Source organism: Onychomys torridus, chromosome 5 (genome assembly GCF_903995425.1).
Source record: "Onychomys torridus chromosome 5, mOncTor1.1, whole genome shotgun sequence".
NCBI classification, from domain to species: Eukaryota; Metazoa; Chordata; class Mammalia; order Rodentia; family Cricetidae; genus Onychomys; species Onychomys torridus.
The window spans coordinates 94,686,748-94,713,865 of NC_050447.1; the positions used below are offsets into that span (position 1 = coordinate 94,686,748).

General features: G+C 37.8%; 1 protein-coding gene across 1 annotated transcript in view; it reads right to left on the minus strand.

Annotated features, from left to right (window-relative positions):
• Positions 1-27,118, minus strand: part of Nme8 (NME/NM23 family member 8) — a 46,879-nt gene that overhangs the window by 17,204 nt on the left and 2,557 nt on the right. The window contains exons 5-10 of the mRNA XM_036188892.1: positions 23,443-23,559; positions 22,765-22,831; positions 21,282-21,355; positions 14,221-14,313; positions 11,915-12,111; positions 10,741-10,916 (exon numbers count right to left, since the gene is read on the minus strand). Of these exons, the coding sequence (XP_036044785.1) occupies positions 10,741-10,916; positions 11,915-12,111; positions 14,221-14,313; positions 21,282-21,355; positions 22,765-22,831; positions 23,443-23,559 (724 nt within the window). The remainder of the gene's footprint in view (positions 1-10,740; positions 10,917-11,914; positions 12,112-14,220; positions 14,314-21,281; positions 21,356-22,764; positions 22,832-23,442; positions 23,560-27,118) is intronic.

Consider the following 27,118-nt stretch of genomic DNA (forward strand, 5'->3'; position numbering starts at 1 on the left):
GTCTGCCTAGGCTCTGGGAATAAATAACTCTTTCCTCACAAATTCTGTCAGATGAAACTAAAATCACACTATGTTTCCGTGGAGTGTTCAATATGCATACACGCAATACTGGTGGGAACACATAAAAAGCCTTTGAAAATGACATGCTTGCTTTTAGCATTATTCTATCTCAAGTAAGAAAATATGAACTGTTGGTCATTTTACTATTGTTTTATATGTAATCTATAGACCAATCACTAAAAGAAATATATAAATTGTACATACATTCTTACAGTTAAATTAATATGATGCACTTAAAAATTGTGCAAATTCTAAAAGAAAGCAGGAAGGAGGAAACCAACAATTCCAAATTGATAATGACATTTAATTTAAATGCCATAAACACAGCAATTATAAGACAGATGCTCAGACTTAATTTGGTTCTAAGACTATATTCTGTGCTAATTACTGGTAAAGAGACCACATGATAATAGAAATGGTTGACAAGGTTAGGTACAAAATGTAGAGAAGGAGCTATGATATCTTCAAGGAAATAAAAAGAAACAATAACATAAAAAAATGCTGCTACCATTGATGTTACTGCACTTGCCCCTGCCACCCCACCCTTAAGGAACTCTTCCTCAGATCCTCAGCTGTGCCACTCTCCTCCAAGCATGACATGGCCATTGCTGTCTCAGAATCAGAGCACTGTGGTCATCATTAAGACTGGAACAGGGGAAGTCTCATAAAGCTCACGAGATCCAGCAGGTCCACAAGATATGAGATCCTGCTCCTAACAGGTTCTATTACAAATAGTTACAAATTCAAGGAAGGGAAATTCTACCTTGGTATAGACACATATGCATTGCCTCTTCTCCTGTAGCTAATGCCAATAAAAGCCACTGATGCACCAAGTTAGACTTGGATGTAATCATTTATTCTGTCTGTAATTGGTGTCTTTACTAGGGACAAAGGGAAATAGAATGCTTAGCAGAAGTCATGCAACACCAGTGTATATCTGAAACCTTAGGTACAGCTGAGCCCTGTATATCATTTCCTACATGTATACACATAAGAGAATAGCAGATATTAATTGTAAAATAGAACCAATGTATTGGGGGAAAGTTTCTGAGACAGTTTCACTTTATAGCCCATGCTGGCTTTGAACTCATGGTAATCTTTCTGTCTCAGGTTCCAAACTGCTGAGATTTCTTGAGTTAGCTACACCACCCAGCTAAAATAAACAAAATGTTTAACAACTTATTAACAGTGGTATAAATGTTATTTATAAATGATCTTTCTCTGAATACATCTGTGTGCAAGGCTCACTAAAACACTCCAACTGATATCTGAGATGGCCACTGAAAGACTAGATGGAAGGCAGAAAGCTGAATGCATCAAAGTATGCCCAAGAGGAAAACCAATCATTTTTTAAATACAACCAGAAAATTCTCCAAAACTAGTTTTGTTTTTTTTTTTTTTACAGGAAACTAATTTATTATAGACTTATCCAATCTAGGGAAAGGGCAATCAAGCAACTGTAGCATGTTCTGCCCTCCTTGTCTCACATAAGGAAAGGTTATGTCTAAGAAAGACTTTGAATTGTTCAGTCCAGGTACTCAGGTCCAATAGCATCTTAGTTTTTATTAGAGGATGAACAAGTGTTCCTCCTACCAAGTTTAATAACAGTAAAGAAATTGAAGTAATTTTAAAAAAAGGAGAAGGGAAGTCTAAAAAGGAAAAATCAGAGGTGAACTGATACACACATGATTTAGAGGCATCAAAGGATCAATAAAATTGGCCGTTTTGCCACAAGCCGAGATGAATCAGTGAATTAATGATACATTAACAAGAACTCTCCAAACTGAAATGTGAAACAAATGAAGTAGCAGAGGACAATGTACAAGAACTGTTGACCCAAACCCATAATGACTGTACTGGAAGTAAAGAACCAGAAGAAAGAACTAGAACCAAAACACGAGAAAATTATAATAGCTAAGAATTATGTTTAATTAATGATTGAAAGCTGAAGAACACAGAATGTGATAAATTCCAAAATGCTTACACCTATGCATACTGTCTTCCAACTGTGGAAAAATAAACATAACAAGAAAACCTTGAGGAAGGATCTAAAATAACTTACCTACAGAACAGGGTAAGAATTACACTGTTGTCCTTGGATACTGTGACAGTAAGATAGTAGAGACTGTCTAAAGTTCCGAAAATAATGTACTAACCTAGGATCCTGGGTTTGGTGAAATTAGGCATCAAAAGTAAAGTACAAATAAAAACATTTGTATACTGTGGGATGTTTATTTACATTGTGGGAAGATGTGTCATTATGACTGGTTTAATAAAAAGATGCATGGCCAATAGCTAAGCAGGATAGGCTGGGCAGGACTCTTGTCAGAGAGAGGAACTCACAGGGTCAGAATCTAGGCATGTGGGAGACACCAGCAAGACACTGAGAAAGTTGGACATACATTATAAATGAAAGGTAAAAAGCCCCATTGCAAAATATGGATTAATAGAAGCAGGTTAATTAAATTATAAGTTATTTGGGAACAAGCCTAAGCTAAAGGCCAAGCTTTCATAAGTAATAAGTCTCAGTGTCATTATTTGGGGGCCGGTGGCCAACAAGAAAGTCTGACTTTATTCTCAGACATACAAACACAGACAGCAGGTTTCATGAGTAGGTAGGACTGGAAGGAATATTTAAGGAGAAGGAAAATACTGTATTAGGAATTTAAGTACATCTACACTAAAAAGGAGAGACATATGAGAGTAAAAGTGAAGTGCAATAACAGCTGGTACTTTTCAGATTCTCCACTCAGGGTCGGCATTCAGCGCAGTATACTTATGGTCAAGAGGTGAACAAAATGAATTGCTTCCAGGTTAAAAGGGGCAGAACCACCTTGGGATTCTCTAATATCTGAACTACCTATCAAAAGTATAGTATTATATCAAGGATGGGGAAATAGCTGAACAGGTAAGAACACTTGCTGCTCTTGCAGAGGGCCAGGGTTCAGTTCCTATCACCCACATTTTGAGTTATGATTGTCTGTAATCATGTAACTCTAGCAACCAGAAAGTCTAGTGCCCTCTTCTGGCATTCATGGATACCAGGCATGCACATTGTGCACAAACAGATGTGCAAACAAAAAAACTCATATACATAAATTATAAATCAATTTAAATTTTAAAAAATGGGCATAGCTGAAAGTTTTCCTGTCGTGGGTGATATCGTTCTGTGTGCTGTGAATATGTGTTGCTCTGATTGGTTGATAAACAAAGCCATTTGGTCAATGGTGAGGCAGAATAAGGTTAGGAGGGACATTCTAACTAGAGAGGAGGAAGGAGAAAGTCAGAACAGAGGAGACATGCCAGCTAGCTGCCCAAGGAGCAACACGTAATGGATGCAAGTAATGCCACGGAACATGTGGCAAAACATAGATTAATAGAAATGGGTTAAGATATAAAAGCTAGCCAGCAAGAGGCCTGCCATAGACTATACAGTTTGCAGATAATATAAGCCTCTGTATGTTTACTTGGGTCTGAGCATCTGTCAACTGGTACCCTTAAATTTCCATGAGGCCTAAAAGAGTGTAAAAAGGGCTTCTAAACACACAAAAATGGAGTTAAAAACAGCTCCCTCGTTGTGTCTCTCAGGCAAGCTGTGAGCTACAGTATGACAGGTTCACAGAGGCATGTGGGCTTGACTTGCAGCATGGCAAATTACTTCCACAGTACACAGAGGCATCTCCTAGTCACGCTGTATGCTGCATGATGGATTTAGCTTTTGCTAGTACAGACCAAAAAAAAAAAGTTTTCTGGGCTACACGCTGCTTTAATGGAGACAGACCCACTGCTTCTGAAAGCTGATGGTACATATAGCCCGGAGTTGGAGGTGGATTACCTCTGCCATGTTGAAAAGCTGAAGTGGGTGGAGTCACCAGCCAAGGCTTTTTGTCCTGGCTATGCAATTTAGCAGTTTAAAGTCTCTTCTGGCCAGAAAAGAATTATACATTCAGATGAGATAAACCCTAAACAGTTTACAATGTATGTAAAAATATACATAGGCTTAAAAGAGAGGAGAAAAGGAATATAGACAGTTATATAAAGAAATAGAAAAGTGTTTAAAATAAAGCCTTTATAGAGAAAGTAAAAGTAGCATAAAAATAAGCCATGTAAAGATGGATATCACAGAGAGAGTCTGGATTATATTGTCTTTAGGATTTTTAACTGTAGAGAGACATTTGATTGTAAACACTGCTGGGTTAAATCAATATATATATATATATATATATATATATATATATATATATATATATATATATATTTAAGACAGGGTTTCTCTGTGTAGCTTTGTGCCTTTCCTGGAGCTCACTTTGTAGACCAGGCTGGCCTCAAACTCACAGAGATCTGCCTGACTCTACCTCTTGAGTGCTGGGATTAAAGGTGTGTGCCACCAACACCCGGCTCAATATGTATATTTTAAAGATATCTCAATTTCAAAATTTATGTCTAAGGATACGTTGCTTTGGAAAAGAGGTTCTGCTTTTGTTTCCACAGAAGATGAGACCTGTGGATTGCTTCTAGGCTAATATGGTTTGACCAGCCAAGACCCCCTGAAAGGCCTCCAATGACACCATGGCCCAGATGATCCAATATCCAGAATGGTTTCAAGGCAACTGGCTCAGACAATGCAGCCTCACATGCTATTCCAGTCAGGAGTTGACCATAATTCTTAATTTTCTCAGGATTCCCATAGAATACAGTGCCCTTTATCAGCAGGAAGTAGCCTAAAAAACTATGCTCACATTCCCAAAAAATGGATCATGGATGTTTGTCTTTGTTTAGATTGTTGGTTACAAGTTGTTATTGGTCATAGTCAATATCTTTTTAAAAGAAAAAAGGGGGATATTATATAGAAATATATGATAGAGATATGATAAGATACAAGAATGGATTGTTGAACTTACTTTTAAAGAGCAATGTGTTTAAAATGTTTTACATTGGTATAGATTTTAATTTATTGATACAAATTTAAAGTTAAGTTTGTTATACTGTATGTATATTTCTACTCTTGTTTAGGGTATTATGTTTGTATAAATCATTTAAATTGTAGTGGATAATTAAGAAATACATAGTAATAATTAGTCATCTATGATAATCAAACTTATAGTCATGTTAGTTAAGTTTTCTAGGTATACATAGATATATTTCAGTTAGGTAGGTAATCTTCAAACACTTCAAAGACCTACAGAATATGGCATTTAAAATGTTTTAACAACATAGACTTTCCTAGACAGTGAGACACATCTGCTTCTAGCAGCAACAATTTACTTCATAGAGAAAGGTGGGCATCAAAGACACTCCATACGGAGTTTATCTTCTTCTTGGCAAAAGTAGCCATTTGGGCAAAAAACTGTTCTTGCCTAGACTGCTTGACAAAATGTTGAATCAACTGGACATGCAGGACCCATAAGAAGGTGACCACTGAACTTTGCAAGGCAAAATGGTCTTTCAGGTTCCTGCTTTGCAGAAGAGACTCCCAGAGATTCTACAGGACACAGAGAGAAGTGACTAAGAGACTAGACCTATCAGCTGAAGATGAATGTCCCAATGCTGCAAAGGAACTTTGGATAACTGTACAGACAGGCAGCTGTCACTGTCATTTCCAGAGTTTTGGAAGTTGTTTACAATGCTCTTCCTGTTTACTGAGGTAATATTATATCCTTCACAGGTCTTAATGCAGTTGAAGACTAGATAGTTATAATGGTGGTTTTCCTTGGTTATGATAAAGATGAGTTAGATATGAAACCTTGGACTCACAAATATAGGATAAATAAAATATTTTCTTTACATTTGCCAAATACAAAGAGACTAGATATTGTAACTGTTTGATAACTGTTTTGTTATATATAATTGTTACTATGTCAAAGTTAAAACTTCCTTTTTTAATTGAACAGAAGGGGAAATTCTGTGGGATAATGCTTTTGTACACTGGTTTAATAAAATGCTGATTGGCCAGTAACCAGGCAGGAAGTATAGGCAGGATAAGCAGACAAGGAGAATTCTGGAAAGAGGAGGGCTGAGTCAGGAGACACCAGCCCACTATCCAGAGAGAGCATGTAATGGTACCCAGGTAAAGCCACAGAACATGTGACAATATATAGATTAACAGAAATGAGCTGAGTTTAAGTGTAAGAGCTAGTCAGTCATAAGCCTGAGCTAATGGCTGAGCAGTTTTAATTAATATAAGCTTCTGTGTGCTTACTTGGGTCTGAGCAGCTGCGGGACTAAGGGACCATGGGGCCGTCAGGCCACAGGGCCATGGGAGCCAGGCAGGACCAGGAAACTTCAGCTAAAAATGAGCATAGTGTTATTTCAAGGTAGACTTAGATTAGCTATCGATGAGTATTTCAAATTTTAAGGTAGCCATTAAAATGTGTTTAACAAAACATATTTGAAATGTGCACTGGTCAGCTTGAGGTGCTGTGAAAAATATCAGAGATTCAGTGGATTTAATGACAGAAGTATATTTTCTCATAGTTCTAGAAGTTCTTGTAGAAGTGCAAGATCAAGATGCCAGAAAGTTTGATTTCCACTGAGGTCTGCCTTTCCAGCTTAGGGATGTGTACACTTTTCCTGTGGACTTGCATGGTCTGTCTTGGGTATGTGTGGGTGGAGGGGAGTGACTTATCATGCCCTATCATACCATGACAGCATTTTCTGTAGAGCCCTGACATCAATGCCTGTGTAGACTCACCTTTATGATATCACTTCACTTGAACAAATTTCTTAAAGGCTCTGTTACCACATGCACTCACTTTTGAGGTGAGAAGAATAAGTTTCTTAATATATGCAAAGAAAAGAGGCAAAAATATTTTAATGCTCATTTAGAATGAAAGAAGACAGAAAAAAAGACATAAAAGGGAAAGAAGCCAAGAAAAATTGCAAAGAATAAGAACCAATTACAAACATAATACCCATTCATCAGCTTTATAATAATGTAAATGATGGTAATGTGCCATTTAAGTTGGACTATATTAAAATATTTTTCTATAAAATACATTACTATCAATATCTTCAAACAAAACCTCAGAGAAAAATATAAGCCACATATATGAGAAGCACTTAGGCTCAAAATATACAAAGACATCAGAAAGTTTAATAATAAGAAAACAAAAAATACAAGCTAAAAACCTAATATAATGATTAAATTAGAGCATTTTTTATTATTTGAAATATTAAGCATCTCATTGTGGTCAGGCACATTTGATATCCACTCCTGTAGCTAATATCAAAAGATCTAAAGAAACGCACTATAAAGGAAGATATAGGCATCACTAGTATGCATCTCAAAAAATGCTGAGCCACATACACATTATGAGGAACTCTCAAATAAGGACAGCAATAAAGTATCATTGTTTGTCTACTAGCTCAGATGAAAAATGACATGACAAAGGCTGACAAAGATGCAGGCTAAGAAGAACTCTTAGCCATTGATAGTGGGATAGAAAATTGTATGGCTACATTGAAGTGCACTCTGGCACAGTTAAAATACAACTTTACACATAATCCATGAATCATGGTCCCAGCTATTTTCCTAGTTAAATTCAAAGCTTGTGTCAATACAGGAACCTCTGTATGAATGTCTATGGCAGTTCATTCGTGAATGTGAAAGAAACTAAAACGGGGCAGAATGCCCTTTAATAAATCACCCGAAGAATCCCACTGCATTCTTCCAACTGAATATTATTCAGCAACAAAAAGCAATGAGCAGAATCCTAGTGGACACTGATAATTGGAAGAAGTCAGTCTAAAAGGAATGTATGCTGTGAGATTTCAATGGCATTGTCCTGGAAAGTTAAAACCTTCCTTTTGAATAGAAAAAAAGAGGAAATGATGGGAATATCTATGATGATATTTTATTTGTATTGAAGTGTGATTTTATTTGTATATTAATAAAGTTGCCTTGGGGTCAGAGCAAGCCATAGCAGAAGCTGGGCGGTGTTTAGTGCATGCCTTTAATCCCAGCACTTGGGAGGCATAGCTAAGTGGTATCTCTGTGTGTTCAAGGATACAGCCATCATGGAGACACACACCTTTAATCTCAATACCAACCATAGAAGACCTGGAGGTCTGTACAGACAGGCAGTGATGAAGAGGTCATGTGGTTAGGTTTACAACCAATCAGAAGGCAGAACAGAAAGTCTATAAAAAAAAAGAGAGAAAAACACAGGAAGTAGGTCTCTTGTGGGGAGGAAAGAAAGAGCAGCAGTGAAGGGTGAGGTTTTCAGCTCTCAGCTATTGCTCTGACCTCTTGGCTTTTAACTCTGCAACTGGCTCTGTGTTTCTTATTTAACAAGACGCTTACATCTACAAATGTCTTTCTGTGTGCTGTGAATATGTGTTGCTCTGATTGGTTGATAAATAATACTGTTTGTTCAATGGTGAGGCAGAATAAGGTTAGGTGGGACATTCTAATGAAAGAGAGATAAAAATAGAGATAGCAATAGATAGAGATAAAGATATAGATAGATAGATAGATAGATAGATAGATAGATAGATAGATAGAGGAGAAAGACAGAGCAGAGGAGATGCCAGCCCACTCCAGAGAGCAGAATGTAATGGCACATAGGTAAAGCCACAAAAAAATGTGGTGACATGTAGATTAATAGAAATGGGCTGTGTTTAAGTGTAAGAGCTAGTCAACAGTAAGCCTGAGCTAATGGCTGAGTAGTTTTAATTCATATTAGTCTCTGTGTGTTTACTTGGGTCTGAGTGGCTGTGGACCAGAGAGGACCAGGAAAACTTCCAGCTACACAAACAGAAAAGACAGCAAAGAGCTCAGATCTGGCAAAGTGTGCACAAGAAAGAAAAGCACAGTGACTTTCAGGCCTGAGACTCCATGCAGACCTAATCTGCAAGAGAATAAATGACATCGTGCGTTTCTCTCCACACCTGGATTGTTTGCAACCAGGAATGAAACTTCAAACACTATGAACGTTAATTTAGGTGTAGTAATAATATTGTGGCATTAATTACAACATATAATAATACAAGATGGCTACAACAAGACAAGTGGGGCAGAAGCACAACTCTGCACATGGGAGCTACAGGGTAGGTTAGTGGTTTGCTAAAAGTTTTTCAAAGCATTAAGTCTATTAATTTCAAAAAGCAACATGGTGATGATAAAAAATCCAAAAGGAAAAAAGTACAAAAAAAAAGTAAAACCTCCCAAACAGAAAATCCCAGGCACAGATGACTTCTCTATCAAATCTCAGAAAACATTTAGGAAACATTTGAAGTAAATAACATTCTGTCTCTTCCAGAAAGCATGGGAGGAAAGACTTTCTTTTCCCTCATTTTAGAAGTACCACATTATTTTGACACCCAAACCAGATTATCATAAATGAAACCACAAATATCTCCCACATATACAGACACAAAAGTGCTTAAGAACACATAAGAAGCAAGCAGGGTATGCAAAGATGGTTCAATCTTCAAAACTTAAAGTAATCTATCATATTATCAAATATAGAAGAATACATAGTTGCAGTAGATAAATAATAAATTGTTTATAACATGACAACACTCATTTACAGTAAGACATACTATCTACTCAGTCTCCAGCAGTGCAAAATAAAATAAACATAAAAGCATTAACAACAAAAAAATAAAATTCACCTTAAGCCACTTAATATGTGAAAAATTTTCCTTAATCAATAGCTAACAATGAAATAAATGTTACAAAAACTGAACCTTTTGCCTTAAGATATGGTGTCTCACTACTCCTTTTCAATATTAGCTCCTAATCAGCATCACACAGACACTTCAGCTTATACAAGGAGAAAAAGCAAAAGAAACCAAGGCACATGGATGTAAAGAAAGAATGTGCATGTCCCCCAAAGCAGATGACTTAATGGCATTTTCAATGATTCTGAGTCCTGTTCAGGGCATTTGACAATCAATGTCTAGAGACATTCACGTTGTTACAATTTAGCTTGGAAAGGATGCCCCTGATACCTAGAGGCAAAGAGTGATGGTAAGCATTTGACAATGTAGCATATGATGACCTATGTACCCACACACTCAAAAAGAAAATTACCTGGCTCAAATATTAATAGAGCTAGGGCAATACAGTATTCTATGATGGTATCTCTAATACCGTGTCAAAGCTTTTATACAAATGTTTCAAGACATCAGGCATAAAAAATGAGTGAATGAATGAATGGTATTATCTAGGACCTCTATTCTCACTTTGAGGCATTTGCTATGCTGCATAACAATGGATCGGGTTTAAAATGTCCAGCAATTAGAGATGTGGCTGTAGCCCATTATTAGAGAGCTTAGCTACAAATATGAGAGTCTGAGCTTCACCCCCAGTACTGAAAAACAGAAAAGCAAATAAAAACTAACACTCAGAGTCCTAGGCACTTTGTGCATGCTTGCTCATCTTAGCCTTTTGATTTTTACAAATGAAATAGACCTGGTACAGTATCTGACTCAGGTCACACTACAGATCAGCTTTTCCCAGAACTCTATCCTGAGCTGAGGCAGTGCAGTCTTGGGGTAGTTGTCCTGGCTCCTTGTTTCCTTTACGGCCCTGACAATGGTGAGATAGACTCTAACAAGTCACAGACTAGAAAGTACTTAGTAAGCTCTTCAGCTGTTTTATCCATTATCATTGAGTACGCGATAACAACATTCAAATCCTACCCACCAAGCTCTTATTTTGTGCTTCATCCCTACCTTTGCTTTCCTCATAGACATCCGGCCGCAGTAACGCCAGGGTCTTTTGTATGTTCTTGCTTTTCATGGTTTTGAAATCAGGAAATAAGATGTCAATCCACTGAGAAACCTTAGACATATCATCCTCAACATCGCAAAACTCAGCTATGTGTTGTCGTTCCAAGTAGTCTTGCAAACTGTTGAAATCCAAAATATAACCTAAGATTATTGTAAGTTAAGATATAAACTTGTATGAAACCATGTATGATAATGAATTAGAGCTTAATAACATATACAAAACTTCTTTCTTCCCATACATTATCACTCTGAAAGTAGCTCCCGCTGCTTCCAAAGCCCTTTAGCATCCACTGAATCCTCTTTTATGTTGTTCTGTCCTTTAAACTAAATGACATCATAACCTTGCTCAGAGGTACAACACTTGGGTAACATGCAGGCTTTAGGTTCTAGACCCAACAATACAATAGAAAAACAAATTCTAGAATTACCTGCTACCTAAGAAATATGAAATGACCAGAAACCACAAGAAAAATTCACATTTTTGAAAGCAAGGAGGAAACATCTTGTGATTCCCTGACAGAAGCTGCAATAGCATTGGGACATGGAACAGCAGAGGACCTAGCCACAGAGCCTTCTACTCACAAAACTCATTCAGGCCCATCCTGCAAAACTGTTGGATCAAACTACACCTCTTAGTCTTTAGCAGAATAAAAGTCATGGACAGAAACACATAAAAACAGCGTTCTGAAAATTGCTTTCTCATTTAGAAATATCTAGAAATCTATTACCAAAATATACATTTATTTTGTTACCATCAATTTTATACCAGTAAGAGTCTTAAGTAAAAAAAAGAGTCTAGAAGATTGAAGAAAGTGTGCAGTGTTGGAGGATGGGCAGGGTTGACTAAGTCAATGCATGGTTCTGGTGTCCCCTCTAGGCCTGAGACAATGAGGCCAGATGGTGTGCCAGGCTTAGAAGGGTCAGCAGGGACAGCTTTTCCCTTTCTAATTTTCTTGGCATAAACCTTCAGGGAAATCCCCTATTTTCTGAGCATATAGTATTCTAGGTTGGCTGAAAGGAAAGCTTGTAGTACCTACATAAGAATATTAGGTTGTGAGACATTTGGGCATTATGCTCCATCAGCTAATGACACATTGTAATGTCTGGCCCTAGCTACCTGTCCCGTTTCTTCTTTGACACCATAGGTGCAAACTTAACATGAGTCTCTTCTGGATACTCAAATGGTTCTTCATCTTCTGCATCAGACTGAGGTTGAGTTTCTTCCAGAAAAACCTCTTCTTCTTCTCCTTGAGATGTAATGAGCACACAGCTCAGGCCGCTTGTTACAAAAGATACAAAGTCTTCAAAGTCGGGCTACAAAAGAAGATAAGAAACTGTTTCCCTCTGGATCCCAGTGCTGGATCCCAGTGCAGGGGCATTAAAATGGTGGCCACTGTGAAAAAGCAGTGAAATCTTCCCCTTCATGGTCATTAGCAATGTTATGTTACCCTTCTAAACATTCTATTTTCAGGAACATTTTTGCACAATACACATTTACAGCCAGCGGAAAATGATTTGAAATCGTGTATACAACTACTTCCCAATACTAGAATGTTGCTAATTCATCTGAAAGGTTAGTTAAAACACCTTTAGCTGCCTATATACTCTTGGAAATGAGCTTTCTCTGGAGCATGATCCAGAGGTCCAGACCTTAAAGAAAATCAATTCTCTCCCCACAGCTGTCATTGCTAATAGCTCCCTAGCTAAGGGTGGCACTTTGTGCCCACCTCCCCCATCGCTATGCTAGGATTGTGTCTGGCTTAAGCTTGAAGAGTTCCTATGCATGGTGTCACAGACAAACTTGATGGCTTTTTTGTTTTATTTTGTCTTTTTTGGTTTCGGTTTTGTTTTTTTTTTGAGACAAGGTTTCTCTGTGTAGTTTTGGAGCCTGTCCTGGATCTCGCTTTGTAGACCAGGCTGGCCTTGAACTCACAGAGATCCACCTGCCTCAGCCTCCCAAGTGCTGGAGTTAAAGGCTTATGCCACCACTGCCTGGCTTTTTTTTTTTTTTTTTAATGAGGACACAAGTTAGGTGGGTAGGGTAGAGGAGGCAAACCTAGAAGGAGTTGGGAGAAAGGAGAGAAATGAATAAATATGTTGTCAAAAATCCTCAAAGAATATATACAGACACACATGTGCGCACACACGCGCACGCACACACACACACACACACACACACACACACACACACACACACGGTGGGGGTAGAGAGAGGAGATCTTTTGGTGCTCAATCCCAGGATCTAATTCAGTAGCTGTCATGGTTGATCCAAAATGTTCCCCAATGGCCATGTGCTAAATAAAGGCTTGGTCACCACCATTTAATTGCTTCTGAAAGCAATGAAACAATTAGGCGGATGGCCGTTCAGTTACTGCGTATTTTCCTGAAGCAGTTAGCAGGGTTCTGATATACTCTCAATCACTCTTTGTTTTGTGTCTTCATGAAGTGAGCAGCTTTCTTTCGCCATGATCTCCTGAATGGGATGCTCTGCCTCACCACAGACACTAAAGGTATGGGTCCAGACCATTATGGAATGAAATGTCTTCAGTCATGAGCCAAAATGAAACTTTCTTCCTTTTCAGTTGACTTTCTCAGGTATATTTGTCACAGTGATAGAAATCTGACTGACATAATAGCTTCTGAGTGACATTCCTAAGATGTTTTTTTCTTAAAAGTTCCCAAGTATTGGTGACACAACTGGCCAGAATCTTTATTTTTTATATGTGGAAACTAGGGCCAAGAGAGATAGCTGGAATGATCAGTAGAGCTTTCTGTATGAGTAACACACTCAGGATTCTCTAACAATCTTCCTGGATATGCCTATCGAGCACCTAAAAAGCGGATCAATTTCTAAATGTTATTTAGTTTAAGTGAATTTAAATTCAAATAGCCACATGTATTTACTGTCCATCACATTGGCAGAGTGCTTTTAGAAGACAGGTCTCCCTTTTACAGTCACACCCACCCTCTTCGTTAATTTTTTTTTTTTTAAACACTGTCTTTACCACATTCTTCCAGAAAGAAGACAACTCGCTTGAGTATATATAGCCTTAGATGCAGACAAGGAGTGGGTTACAGCATCCCTATGTACCAGATGAAAAGGAGTACTTTCAGCCAGCTCTGAAAATTGATGAGAGATGACTGGCTCTCCCAGAGAACATAGCAGAAAGAAGTCTTCAACAAAATAAATGATTTGATTTTGCCTGGGTGCTACTGTTTCCACTGGAGATATTCCCAGAGCCACCATCATTGGCATCATCAAGATATGGACATCATCAAGGCACCAAAAGTTTATTCAGTTGGTTATACTTACTAATTTTCTATTCTATAATGTAAACTTATAGCAAACACTGCAATTGAATATAAATGTGCATGTATAAATATGTAAATGAATACACGGTGTTTTCTTAAAAGCCTTCTTACCTGGTCTGCATTATGAATATAGAATTCCCTCACTAGCTCTTCAGGGAGAAACATGTTGTCATGTGCTTCTATGATAAATCCTTCTTTGACAATCTTCAATTCAGGTAAGGTCAGAAGCAAACATGACACAGGAAAACATGTAAAAGAAATGAGGGTTGTTTACTTCAGAACTTAATAACTACCTAGTTTTAATCTTTTCAGGTAAAGACCCCAAGAAAACCTAAATTTGAAGTGGCTCAGAAATGCATAAAGGGGTTCCTTTGATACCCCCTAGATGTCCATGTTTTTAAAACTTCAATAGAAGATTTCAAAATATTTTTATTACAGTGGACTACCTCAAAATTTGAAATACTAACATAAAGGGATGTGGAAAATAGGAACATAATTCTAAGAAAATACACACACATACACACTTCATATAATCTTTCTGAATTATTCATAAAACTGAAATTTAAAAATACTTTTCAACTATGTTGAAAACTATTTTAGCTTCTTTTGTTTCCGTGTTTCCATTTTTGAAAGCTAACTCAATTGAAACACTAGATCCCATGATATATTGTCTCCAGGAAACATACCTTACTAGTAAAGGCATCCACAGACTGAGAGTCAGATGATTAGAAACAATCTATCAAGCAAACAGTAACTGAAAATAACCTGACATAGCAATCCTGATATCTGATAGGGTATATATAAAGCAAAAAATAGTAAGAATAGATTTCTTAAAGACATTACATATTTAAGAAGGTGATTATTTGGCAAGAATATAAGCCAATAATAAATATACATGCACTGAATGTTCAGCCTCAGATATTATGGAACAAACACTAATGGAGTTCAAAGGTCAGTTTGATCATGATATAGGTGATTTCAGCATCCCACTCTCAATTTCAGATTCAGCATTCAAACTGAAAATCAACAATGAAACCTCAGAGCAAACAGCTATGCAACCGTGGAGTAAGCAAGGAGAAATCTGGGAAGAGAAAGAGCAGAGTCAGGAGTTGCCAGTGAGACACAGAGGAAGCAAGATGTGAAGGCAGAACTGAGAAAAGGTACCAAGCCAGATGGCTAAATATAGATAAGAATTATGGGTTAATTTAAGTGTAGGAGCTAGTCAGTAATAAGCCTGAGCTAATGGCTGAGCAGTTATAATTAATATAAGCTCCTGAGGAATTATTTTATATGCAGCTGAGGGACTGTGCAGCTGGGTGGGACACAGAAAAACTTCCAACTCCAATTGGCATACCAACATGGGGCTGTTGAATTTCCACAAGGCCTAAAAGAGTTTTAAAGGGGCTTCTAAATATACAACAATGGAGCTAAAAACAGCTTTCTACTTCATGTCTTATGCAGGCTGAGATATAGAGACGCCAAGGTACAGTATGGTGAGTTCATGGTATGCAGGCTGAAATAGCATGGCAGATTCCCACCATGGTACACAGAGGCATCTCCCCGTCATGATGTATGCTGCGTAGTGGATTTAGCTTTTGCTAATACAAAAACAAATGAAATGACAACAACAAAAGAGGTTTCTGAGCTAAATGCTGCTTTAATGGAGGCATAGACCTGAGAGTTGGTGTTATGCATGGCTCCCAGAGCTGGTGGTAAATGTACCCCTGCCATGTTGAAAAGCTGAGGTGGGTGGAGTCAACAGCCAAGGCTGCCACTTCTGTTCTAACCATTCTTCAGTTTAAAGTAATAGATTCACAATAAGACAGATTCAGATGGGATAAACTCTAAACAGTTTACAGTGTGTGTAAAAATGTACATAGGCTTGGAAGAGAGAGGAAAGGGAATATAGACATTTATATAAAGAAATAGAAAGTTTTATAAAAGAAAGTCTTTAAAAAGAAAGTAAAAGTAATATAAAAGATAAGCCATGTAAAGATGGAACTCACACAGAGAGTCTGGATTATATTGTCTTTGGGATTTTTAACTGCAGAGATACATTTGATTGTATAGGCTACTCAATTAAACCAGTATGTATATTTCAAAGGTATCTTGACTTCAAAATTTATGTCTAAGGATATGATGCTTTGGAAAAGAGGTTCTGCTTTTGTTTCCACAGAAGATGAGAACCTATGGATTGCTTCCAGGCTAATATGATTTGACCAGCCAAGACCCCCTGATGATCTCCAATGACACCATGCCCCAGATGATCAAACATTCAGATTGGCTTCAAGGCAATTGGCTCAGACAACATAGCCTCACAGACTATTCCAGTCAGGACTGAACTATAATTCTTAATTTTCTCAGGATCCCCATAAGATTGCCAGCACCCTCAACCAGCAAGAGGCAATATGAGAAGCTATGCCTAAATTCCCAAAATATTGCTCATAAATGTTTATTTTTATTTAAAGGAGGTTTATTATAAGTGCAATCTCTTTCTAGAGAAGAAAAGAGGATACTATAGATATTATAGGATGAAAGGGTAGATTATTGAACCTACATTTAAAGAGCAACAACTTGTTTAAAGATGTTTTATATTGCTAGGGATTTTAGTTTATTGATATAAATTTTAAGTTAATTTTATTATACCATATGTGTGTGTATATATATATGTATATATATATATATATATATATATATACTCTTGTTTAAGGTATTGTGTTTACATAACTCATTTAAATTGTAATGTATAATTAGAAATACAGATTAACAATTAGTCATCCATGATAATCAAACTTGTAGTCATATTAGTTGTTATCTAGATATACATAGATATATTTCAGTTAGGTAGGTAATCTTGAAACACTTCAAAGACCTACAGAATATGGCATTTAATATGTTTTAGAAAATTAGACTTTCTGGACAATGAGACACATTTGCTCGTGGCAGCACCAAATTACTTCAAGGAAAGATGATGGGCACCAAAGACACTCCTCTTCATGGAAAAAGTTAGCCATTTGGGCAAGAATCTTTTCTTGCCTGAATTGCTTGACAAAATGTATCGACTGGACATACAGGAGTCACCAGTCAGACACATAGGAAGCACGATTTGAAGGCAGAACCAAGCCAGGTGGCTAAATATAGATAAGAATTATGGGTTAATTTAAATGTAAGAGCTAGTCTGTAATAAGCCTGAGCTAATGGCTAAGCAGTTATAATTTATATAAGCCTCTGTGTGCTTACTTCAGGGATGCAAGTGGGAGAGATCTGTCCTGGCCAGGACACAGGGAAACTTCCAGCTACACATGGTCCCATCAAATTTGAAACCCATGGTAAGAAAAATATGGTAACTACATAAATTCATTGATACTAGACAATATACCCTTGAATGTTAATGACTCACTGAATCAACCAAATAGGAAATTTGTAAAATTCCTGAAAATAAATGATGGTGAAAGCGCAAAATCCCAACATCTTTGGGATATAGCTAGGACAAGTATAGGTGAAAACTTTATAGCTATGAATGTTTACAATACAAGTATCTGGGGAAGAGAGAAAAAGAAATATCTGAGAATTCTCAAGAAAATAACTTACAGTTGGACCTCATGCACAATCTATATGAGAGTAAGAAATAGTAAGGATCAGGATAGATATCATTAAATTGGAGACTATAACAACAATATATAGAATCAATCAAAGACTCATTTGTCTGATAAAATAATATGGGAAACCAAGATAACTAAGAGAGAGAGAAGACCTAAATTAGTAAATAAGAGATGGAAAAGAGGAATTTACTACAGATGCCACTGAAATGTAGAAAAGCATTAGTGAGTTCTTTGAAAATTTATATTTCAACAAAGTGGAAAATTGAGAAGAAATGAATAATTTCCTAGATATGCATTACCTATAAAAATTCAATCAAGAAAATATGAAAACTTAGATGAATCTATACATCAGTAAGATTGAAGTAGTAATAAAAAAACTGCTCAACAAATACAAGTTCAGGTCCAGATAAATTCTACCAAACCTTCAAAGAAGAGCAAATATTAATGCTTCTTAAACTGACGCTTAAAAGAGAAATGGAAAGAATATTATCAGTAAATTCACACTCTCTGGGGCCAGCATTGCCCAGATCCCAAAGCAGGATAAAGATACAACAAAGAAACAAATCTACAGATCAACTTACCCAGGGAATATAAGCATGAATATTCTCAAAGTCTTGCAAACTTGTAGTTAGAAGTTTTCCTGTGTCTTGGCCAGCCAAAGGTTGGGACAAATCTCTCCCATTTGGGTCCCCCAAGTATACACACAGAGTCTTATATTAATTATAACTTCTTGGCCATTAGCTCACACTTATTGCTAACTAGCTCTCATACTTAAATTAACCCATAATTCTTATTTATGTTTAGCCATGTGGCTTGGTACCTTTTCTCAGTGCTGCCTTATAATCTTGCTTCCTCTGTGTCTGGCTGGTGACTCCTGACCTTTTCCTCTTTTCAGCATTCTCCCAGGCTGATCACCATGCCTATACTTCCTGCCTGGCTACTGGCCAATCAGCGTTTCATTAAACCAGTGTTCAAGAGCATTATCCCACAGCACAAACTATATTCAAAAATACGTTAAGAAGTTCATACATCATGACCAAGTAGATTTCACTGCAGGATGCAATGTTTATTCTACAGACACAAATCAATAAGTGTAATTCAGCATCTAAATAGAAGAAAGGACAGAAACAACATGATCATTTCAATCAGAGTAAAGAAGGCTTTGACAAGCTGAATATCCTCTCATAAGAAAATTCCTGAAGAGACTAGAGATAGGAGCACATCCAAGCATAGTAAGGGATATCTATGAAGAATCTATAGCCAACACTATGCTAGCCACAGAAACAATGAAAGCATTGCCTCTAAACTTTGGAATAACACAAGAGTATCCACTATCTCTACTCTTATTTAATGTAGTGCTAGACATCTATAGCTAGAAATCTTAGATAAAGCAAGAAGGCATGAGAAAAAACAAAAGGAATTCAAGTAGGAAGGAAGATATGTCATCCCATTTGTAAATGGCATGACCTTATACTTAACCTTGCAGACTCTATTAGAAAAATTAGAGCTAACAAACTCCAACAAAGTAGCAGGGTGCAAAAAAAATCAACATAAAACTATCACTAGCATTTCTACACACTGATAATAAACCTGCCCCTCCCCGTGCACCCCCCCCAAAAAAAAAACACCCAGAGAAAACCTTATTAAAACAAAAAGAAAACACCTAGGACTAACCTAACCATACAGGTGAAACAATATCAATACAAGGAATACCTTAAGACACTAAATTTAAAAAACTAGAAAGAAGACACTAGTCACTTTGACTTTTTATAGGAAATATTTGCCCATCTGCATGAGAATCAATTACACATACATCTGAGGAACTATGAAAATTGTATCTTATAAATATTTCCATATAAGGCATACTATAAATTACATTAATGTAAAAATATACTTTGGGTCTAAAAGAAAGCATTGAATGGTTTCTTAAATTGTCATGCATTGAAAAGTGCCATTTGTTTATAAAATACAAGAAAAAAGCAAGTTAATGTGAGTTTATAACAACATTGTATCACTAATAGCTAAAGAAAAAGAACATTTATAACAGTACTATATAGCATCTAAAATCTTGAAAGTTTCTGTAGGGTGGTAGTAAGGCAGTTAATTCAAGAAAGATACAGGAGGAGATGAGGTCCTATGCCAGCAGCTGTGTCAGAGGAGCAGCAGGTGGCAACTGAAGCTCAAGGTATCAGCCTGCTACAAGGAAACTCTCTCATGGGTCAACCTTGGTTAGGCAAGGCCATAAGACTACAGACTACAGAATGTCTTTTACTCATGCTGTACCTTTACATGTTTGCTGTGGCTATCTTTCTCTGGTACATGGCATGGAAAGGGTGTGGAGAGATCCCCACTGCTTGTAATGTAGCATGTTCATCCCATGGAAACATCCCATTCTACTGGGCATTTTAATCTGTGGATTATGATGAAGATGATTCCTCCCTAAGTTGTACTGTGTAATTAATAATAATAATGATAGCTAATGCTGAGTTTTGATGAATGGAAGTAAATGCAAGGAAATATTATACAGCTAGGGCCTATAAGTTTTACCTAAGGAGCTACATAGATCACAGTTCAGGAGCCAAACTGGCTCTAATTCTCTTAATACTGGAAAATGCAGTCACAGGTTTTGGTGTGCATCATTAGGTGAAACAAAGCTTCAAAATAACTTCAGCTTAGACCAGATGCTTTGATAATAGTTTTAAGATGAATAACCCCAGAAAACATTCTAAAGTTCACAAGGACACATAGCTGAGTTGTCTGATTCATTAGGCTAAGGTTGAAAATACAAAGCAGCCCGATAGCTGCTAGCTGGCATACTTTTTTTTGCTATGACTGGTTGATAATCAAAAGTGATGAATAATTCCTTTTACCTATTCCTGACCTCAGTTTTCTGATATAAGAAACTATTGATGAATGGTTATATACACTGAAGATTCGAAATTCAGCTGACTAACTTTTTTATGTATAAAAGTTTAGGTTTGTGACTCCTTTAAAACTCTTTATAATTACCTGTCAAGATAGATATTATGTGATTGATCCTTTCATTGTAACCACAATGGCTGAAGAAGAGTGATCCTTGCTTGCTCATGTTCTATTAATCTATAACAAGTTACTTAGATGTATGGGTTATTGGGATGACTTTGTTTTTAATCATATAAGTGAGACAAAAACATGTTTTACCTATATTCATTATAGTTATTCACTTGAAAAATGGGATGTAACCACATTGTGATTCATGTATTGCCTGAAAGATTTTGTGAAGGTATATAAGCTGTAGAGGGAAAGAAAAAAAAAGAGAACAATGGAGAAGAATAAAGAAGGAAACCATCAAGAGAGTATGTGAGTGTTTTTTTCCCTAACCTCCACAGATAGAAAAGTCTAGTACACACTGACACTGTGGATTTCCCTTTGAGCCCTGTGCTGCCTGGAGGCTGGTCCCCCAGGCAGCAATAGTCTTTGTAAGACAGAATACGCAAACTCATTTAGTGGGAGCTAGGAAGAACAATTCAGTGTTTTCATAAGGTATTATTTTGCAATTAATTTAAACAACTTTTGGTAATTATTGCTTACCTTTTCCTTAATTTCTATATGTTTTCTCCTGAGTACAGCATCAGGTTTGATAATAACCATATTATAAAATTCCCCTAAGAGAAAAACCAAATGTTAATCTTCTTGGTTCAGAATTCAAGATAATGAAAGATCTGACAATTAGAAATATGAACTGATAATATCTGGATTTCTAAGGAGACATGATATGAGTATATGGGCACTATAGTTTTGACACAATTTTCATACATTAGAATCACACCTGTGGTTCCTATCAGTCAGTATTAACAGTGAGTAAAGCTTCAATCTTGCACTTTGCAGATACAAATCACAAACCAACAGAGCTACCACATAAAAAATGGACTCTTACTACAAACTTCCTGTGCTGGTTGTCTTAGTTACCTTTCCTGTTACTGTGGTAAAGTGCCTAACAGAAGTGACTTTCAGTGGAAAGAGTTCATTCTGCCTCACAGATCAAGAAAACTGTTCTCCATGGTGGGGAAGCCAAGATAGTGGAATGTTGAGGCAACTGGTCATATTACATCCCCAGTCGAAAAAAAAGAGTGATGAATGAAGGCTGTTGCTGAGCTATTGGTTCCATTTTATGTTCTTCAAGGTTCAACACTGGTAATGGTAATGGTACCACCTACAAGTGGGCAGGTCTTCCCACCTCAGATAAACTGAATAAGGTGATCCTGCACTGACACCCACAGACACTTCTATTCTGGGTGATTCTAGATTCTTGCAAACTGACAGTTAACATTACCCATCACATCAGATCACTGAGTGTAAGTTACTCTTTGCCTTTACAACTCCACAGAGAATGAATACACACACTCATGTGTATATGTGCTAATGAGTATAACACAAGCACATGAGTATTTGCACACACATGTACACAGTCAAACAGATGCATACACAAACACATAGAGCTGTGGTTCTCAACCTTCCTAATGCTGTGACCTTTTAATACAGTTCTTTCATGTTGTGGTAAGCCCCAATTATAAAATTATTTTCGTTGCTACTCCATAACTATAATTTTGCTACTGTTACAAATTGTAATGTAAATATCTGTGTTTTCTGATGGTCTTAGGAAACCTCCATGAAAGGGTTGTTTGACCCCCAAAGGGGTCATAACCCACAGGTTGAGAAACACTGACATAGAGACTCCAGAAAAGGCATGGCATTTTCAACTGAGATTAAATCAAAAATACTGAATTCAAAGAAGAAATTACTTTTGCAAGGCCTGGAAGGTGAAAGATGAACTGGAAACTGGATCCCAGATCAGTTGCAGAAGATAGGAGCACATGCTCCTGGGTAAGAAATGAAGCATCTTTAATCAGAAATCAAAGGCATAAGGCAAGGGGAACCAAAGATATGAGACATTATGCAGAGGAACAGCCCTGCACTGTCTCTCACTGATATAGCAGCTCTTCATTGCTACCATAATGTAGTAAAGGGGCACATGTGCAGAAGAGGCACTGGACTCCCTTACTCTATGACTTACCAACACTTTCATACTGTCCTTCTCCCAGCTCGTCTTCAGATTCATCTACTAGTGGAATTTCCACATACTATGAAAGAGAAATGGAAATAGAACAGCCCCCTTAGTCTGATAGTCAAAGAATGCCAGAAATTTTTTTGATAATAAATAAAAGCCAGAGCGAATAAAAGGTAGAACACAAAAGCTCCTGTGATTTGCAGTGACAACATGCTTCCCAAGGAAGGGGTATTATGTCAGCCCCTACCTAAGTATGGGGCATTATAGTTCATGTACAGTGCCCCCGAAGAGCCATATATGAGAGGCTAAAGCCCAAGTCTGTGTTGTTAGTGTGAGATGGTGGACAATTTTTAAGTAAGGCCTAGTTGGAGCAACACGGTTCATTTGAGACATGCCCTTGAAGGATCTCTTCCTCTCCTCTTTCTCTTTCATTTCCCAGCTCCCATGAGTTGAGCAACTTGTTTCACTACCAACTGCCTTCCCTGATGTGCTGTCTTGTCCTAAAGCATCAGGAAGGAAGGACAATGGAGTCACAGGAGCCTAGCCATACCTCTCCGCTTTATAAGCCAACTGTCTTGGGTATTTTATCACAGTGACATAAAGTAGCCTGCCACAAATGCTGTAAGAAAACATAAACTAGGATGCATTTCAAAAGTTACAATAGCCATTCATCAATAGTATTACCTGAGGAGGGGCCATTTCACCTGCTATAACTTTCCTCTCTTCTTCTATCAAGCCAATGACCTTTCTATTGATAAGTGGTGCATTTGCACCCTGAATCTTTGCAACAATTTTACCATTCTACAAGAGAAAGGAAAGTATAAAGAAACTTTTCATTTTCATATGAAGTCAATAATTAACATTTACTCTGGACTAAGTTCCCTCTCCTTGATCCTATTTCCCACCACCATCCTTTGGATACAGTTCACTTTGATTTGGTACCATCAGCAATTAGAGTTCCACACTTTGTCTGTCCTCTATACAAGGCATGGCTGCATCCCTACCTCCTTGCAGCATCCTTACTCTACCACCCAGGTCTGCAACCCCACCACCTACAGCACATCACTGCCCTATACAAGCACTCACAGAATACCTACCTCATTCATCCTTGCTTTAAATGTGAGGGATTCTAGACAGGGCCTTTAATTTGATCTAATGATGTTCTAATTTTCTTTATGTGGCCATGCACACTGACCAAAGGCAATTTGGGAAGGAAAATGTTTATCTGTGTTATGCTTCTCTACCACACTTCATCATTGAGGGAAATCAGGGCAAGAACTTGAAATAGAACCCATAGAAGAACTCAGTTTGCCAGCTTGTCCTCAAGCTTGCTGTGGTATGTTCTGTATGTTACATGTGTTACTCTGATTAGGTAATCAATAAAATACTTATTGGCCAGTAGCCAGGCAGGAAGTATAGTCAGGACAAAGAGAAGAGAATTGGGGGAAGTGGAAGGCTGAGGCAGAGAGAATTGCCAGCCACTGCCATGACAAGGAAGATGCAAGGTATCAGTAAGCCACGAGCCACATGGCAAAGTATAGATTAATAGAAATGGGTTAATTTAAGATAGAAGACGTAGTTAACAAGAAGCCTGAGCCATTAAGCCAAACAGTTTAAATAATATAAGTGTCGGTGTATTTATAAGTGGGCTGTCAGATTGTCGGGGCTTGGCAAGACCCAGAGAAAACTCTCCAGCTACACAAGCTTTCTTATACAGTTAAGGACTGCATGCTTAAGGATGGTGCCACTTACAGGGGGCTGGGCTCTTCTACATCAATTAATAATCAAGCCGGGCATGCACAAACACATTCACAGCCCAATCTGATTTAGGAAACTCCTCAATTAAGACTCTCCTGTTAGATGAATGTTGTGTCTGGTTGACAATGAAAACTAAGACAGATGCCACACCCCTTCGTGTTGAGCCACAGCAGCTGGAAAAACAGTAGCCAGCCCCTGCATCTCAGCTTGCCCTGCACCCCCTGCCCTCGATGTAAGAAGGGATTCCACTGGGCTAAGGGGTGGTAGAAGAGCTTGGGGAACTCAGCTTTAAGCAATTGTTCCACTCTCTTTGGTTTTGTAATTCCAGCAACTGGTCCTGCACTTTCATCTGTCTTTCACCTTATATAAACTAAGCATCTGTTTATGGACATAGAACCAGGCATGATGGCATGGAATGAGAGGCCTTGTATCTAACCCTATTAAATAACAAACAGAAAACCAGAAGACCCACAAAAGCACAGACACGTGGAATATCAACCCCATAGGTACCAATAAGGGAGGTTTAGAGCACCCAGAGCATCTACAAGGACTTGTTTGTAGATCAGCTGAGATACTACTCAATATCAGGAAGTGTTTCTTGCTTTAAGATATGAAGGATGATAAGAGATCATGAAGGGGGAAGTAAAAGACAGGAAGTACACTATGCAGAAAGAATAACAGATGCAAGGGCATAGGCTTTGCTGGAGACATGGCAAGTGAGAAAGCCCTCTGGGAAACTGAAGCTGAACCCAGTATGCATGGTCTCAATACCCAGAGAAATCCAGACCATATGGAGCCTTGGGCACCTTGGAAGGAGAAGACATCTCTCCCTCAGTCAAAAATCACTAGAATGCTACACTACAGACTGTGCTCACGATTAACATTATTTTTTTAAGATTTATTTTTATTTTGTGCATGTATTCATGCATGAATGTGTGTGTGTGTCTGTGTGTGTGTGTGTGTGTGTGTGTGTGTGTGTGTGTGTGTGTGTATACACATGAGGTCAGCCTGGAGCTGGAGTTACAGGTGATTGTGAGACACTGTTGTGGGTGATGTGCACTTAACTGCTAAGCCATCTCTCTAGCCCTGCAATTAAAATTCCAATTGTGAAGTTTATTTTTCCGGCTTTATAGAAGACATTGGAGGGAGCAAGAGAAGATGTCTGTCTGAAATTCAGGTGTAGGTCTAAGGATTCTCAGTCCGATACCAAACTGACAATTCTCTTGAATAGAACTGTTCTGGCTGAAACTTGCTAGAAGGAAGTTTTCGTCAGCTGAGAAACCTACCTGATTAAAGAGGTCGGGATTGGGAGTGTTTAAGTAACAAATGGTCAGCTGGAGGGCAGTTTTGTAAGTAGGGAATATTATTCTTCCCTAAGTGGTTTTGATCTGGTGTGTTCAGAGAAAAAGTGCCTGAAGCATGACCACGAGTGGATGAAGTATGCTGGGAGGAAGGATCCTTGATGGAAAAGAGACTAGGAATTCACAAGCCAGGGCAGAATGAGGTGTCAACATAGGTAATGAAACCTGGAGGGGACAGGGGAACCTGGGTTTGAAAATCAGACTTTGAACCACACGCCAAACTGTGACATTAGGAGCAGAATTTACTAAGATCTGAAGTGACAGAACTGGGGTGGGAAACTAGAAAAGTGATCAAATTAGTGGATTCTAACAAACAAAGGCAAATAAAACAACCGAAGTATGAGTGATAGGAAGGAAGAGAGACATCTACTTTGCTCATGGTCTGACAAAAATCTGAAGAAAACAGAAGTCACCACTTCTCGGCTTCAGGAAGAATGTTCCAAAGCAGCAAACCTTTCCTCTGTGAAGTTTCTCATCCTGACTCCTTAAACTGCAAATAGGCTTGGTGGCATCAAAACTATCACTCTAAACAAAGACCATACTGCTTCAAAAGCTGAAAATACTATCCATCAAGAACATGATATATTTTTCTTCAACTAAATCAATAATTTGCTTGAAATAGTTGCAAGAGCATTATTTAACAGAATTTAGAGCTTGTATTACAAGAAGCGCTATTAGTAATTATTTCTATATGGAAAACTAAGCACCCTCACCAGAAGGTTCACCAAGTGGTGTTTACCTCTGCCCATGGTTCTCTTGATGACCACGGGATTGAGGGCTTAACTGTAGACTGGTTTTTGGAAATGACGTTTATTACATTGTTTTCTGACTGTTGCAGTTGTGAGTCCAATGCAAAATATAGGTTAAGTACCGACAACTGTAGAGAGGAAATAAGCTCACCCCGCCTCCCCCTGCATAGAAAGCAAGGAGAACAACTTGGGAGTAAATTTTCTACACTATTTCTAAACATTTGTAAATACAGAGATGGGAGCAAAATGCAATAGAGAGACTGATTAGTCAAATGCTTTCACAGAAATCCATGAATACTTAGAATCAATTCTTTCCTGCAGCTCATCTGAGAACAGTTACTCACTCCAGTAAATGCCGACTTGTCTCTTTTCTAATCAGCTCAGTATGTGATAATCTTAACAAGCTCCCCAAAGGCAAATTATTAAATTTATTACCAGACAAACAGAGATAAGGCGAACATTGTGCAATGACTAGCACCAGCAAACAGCCCC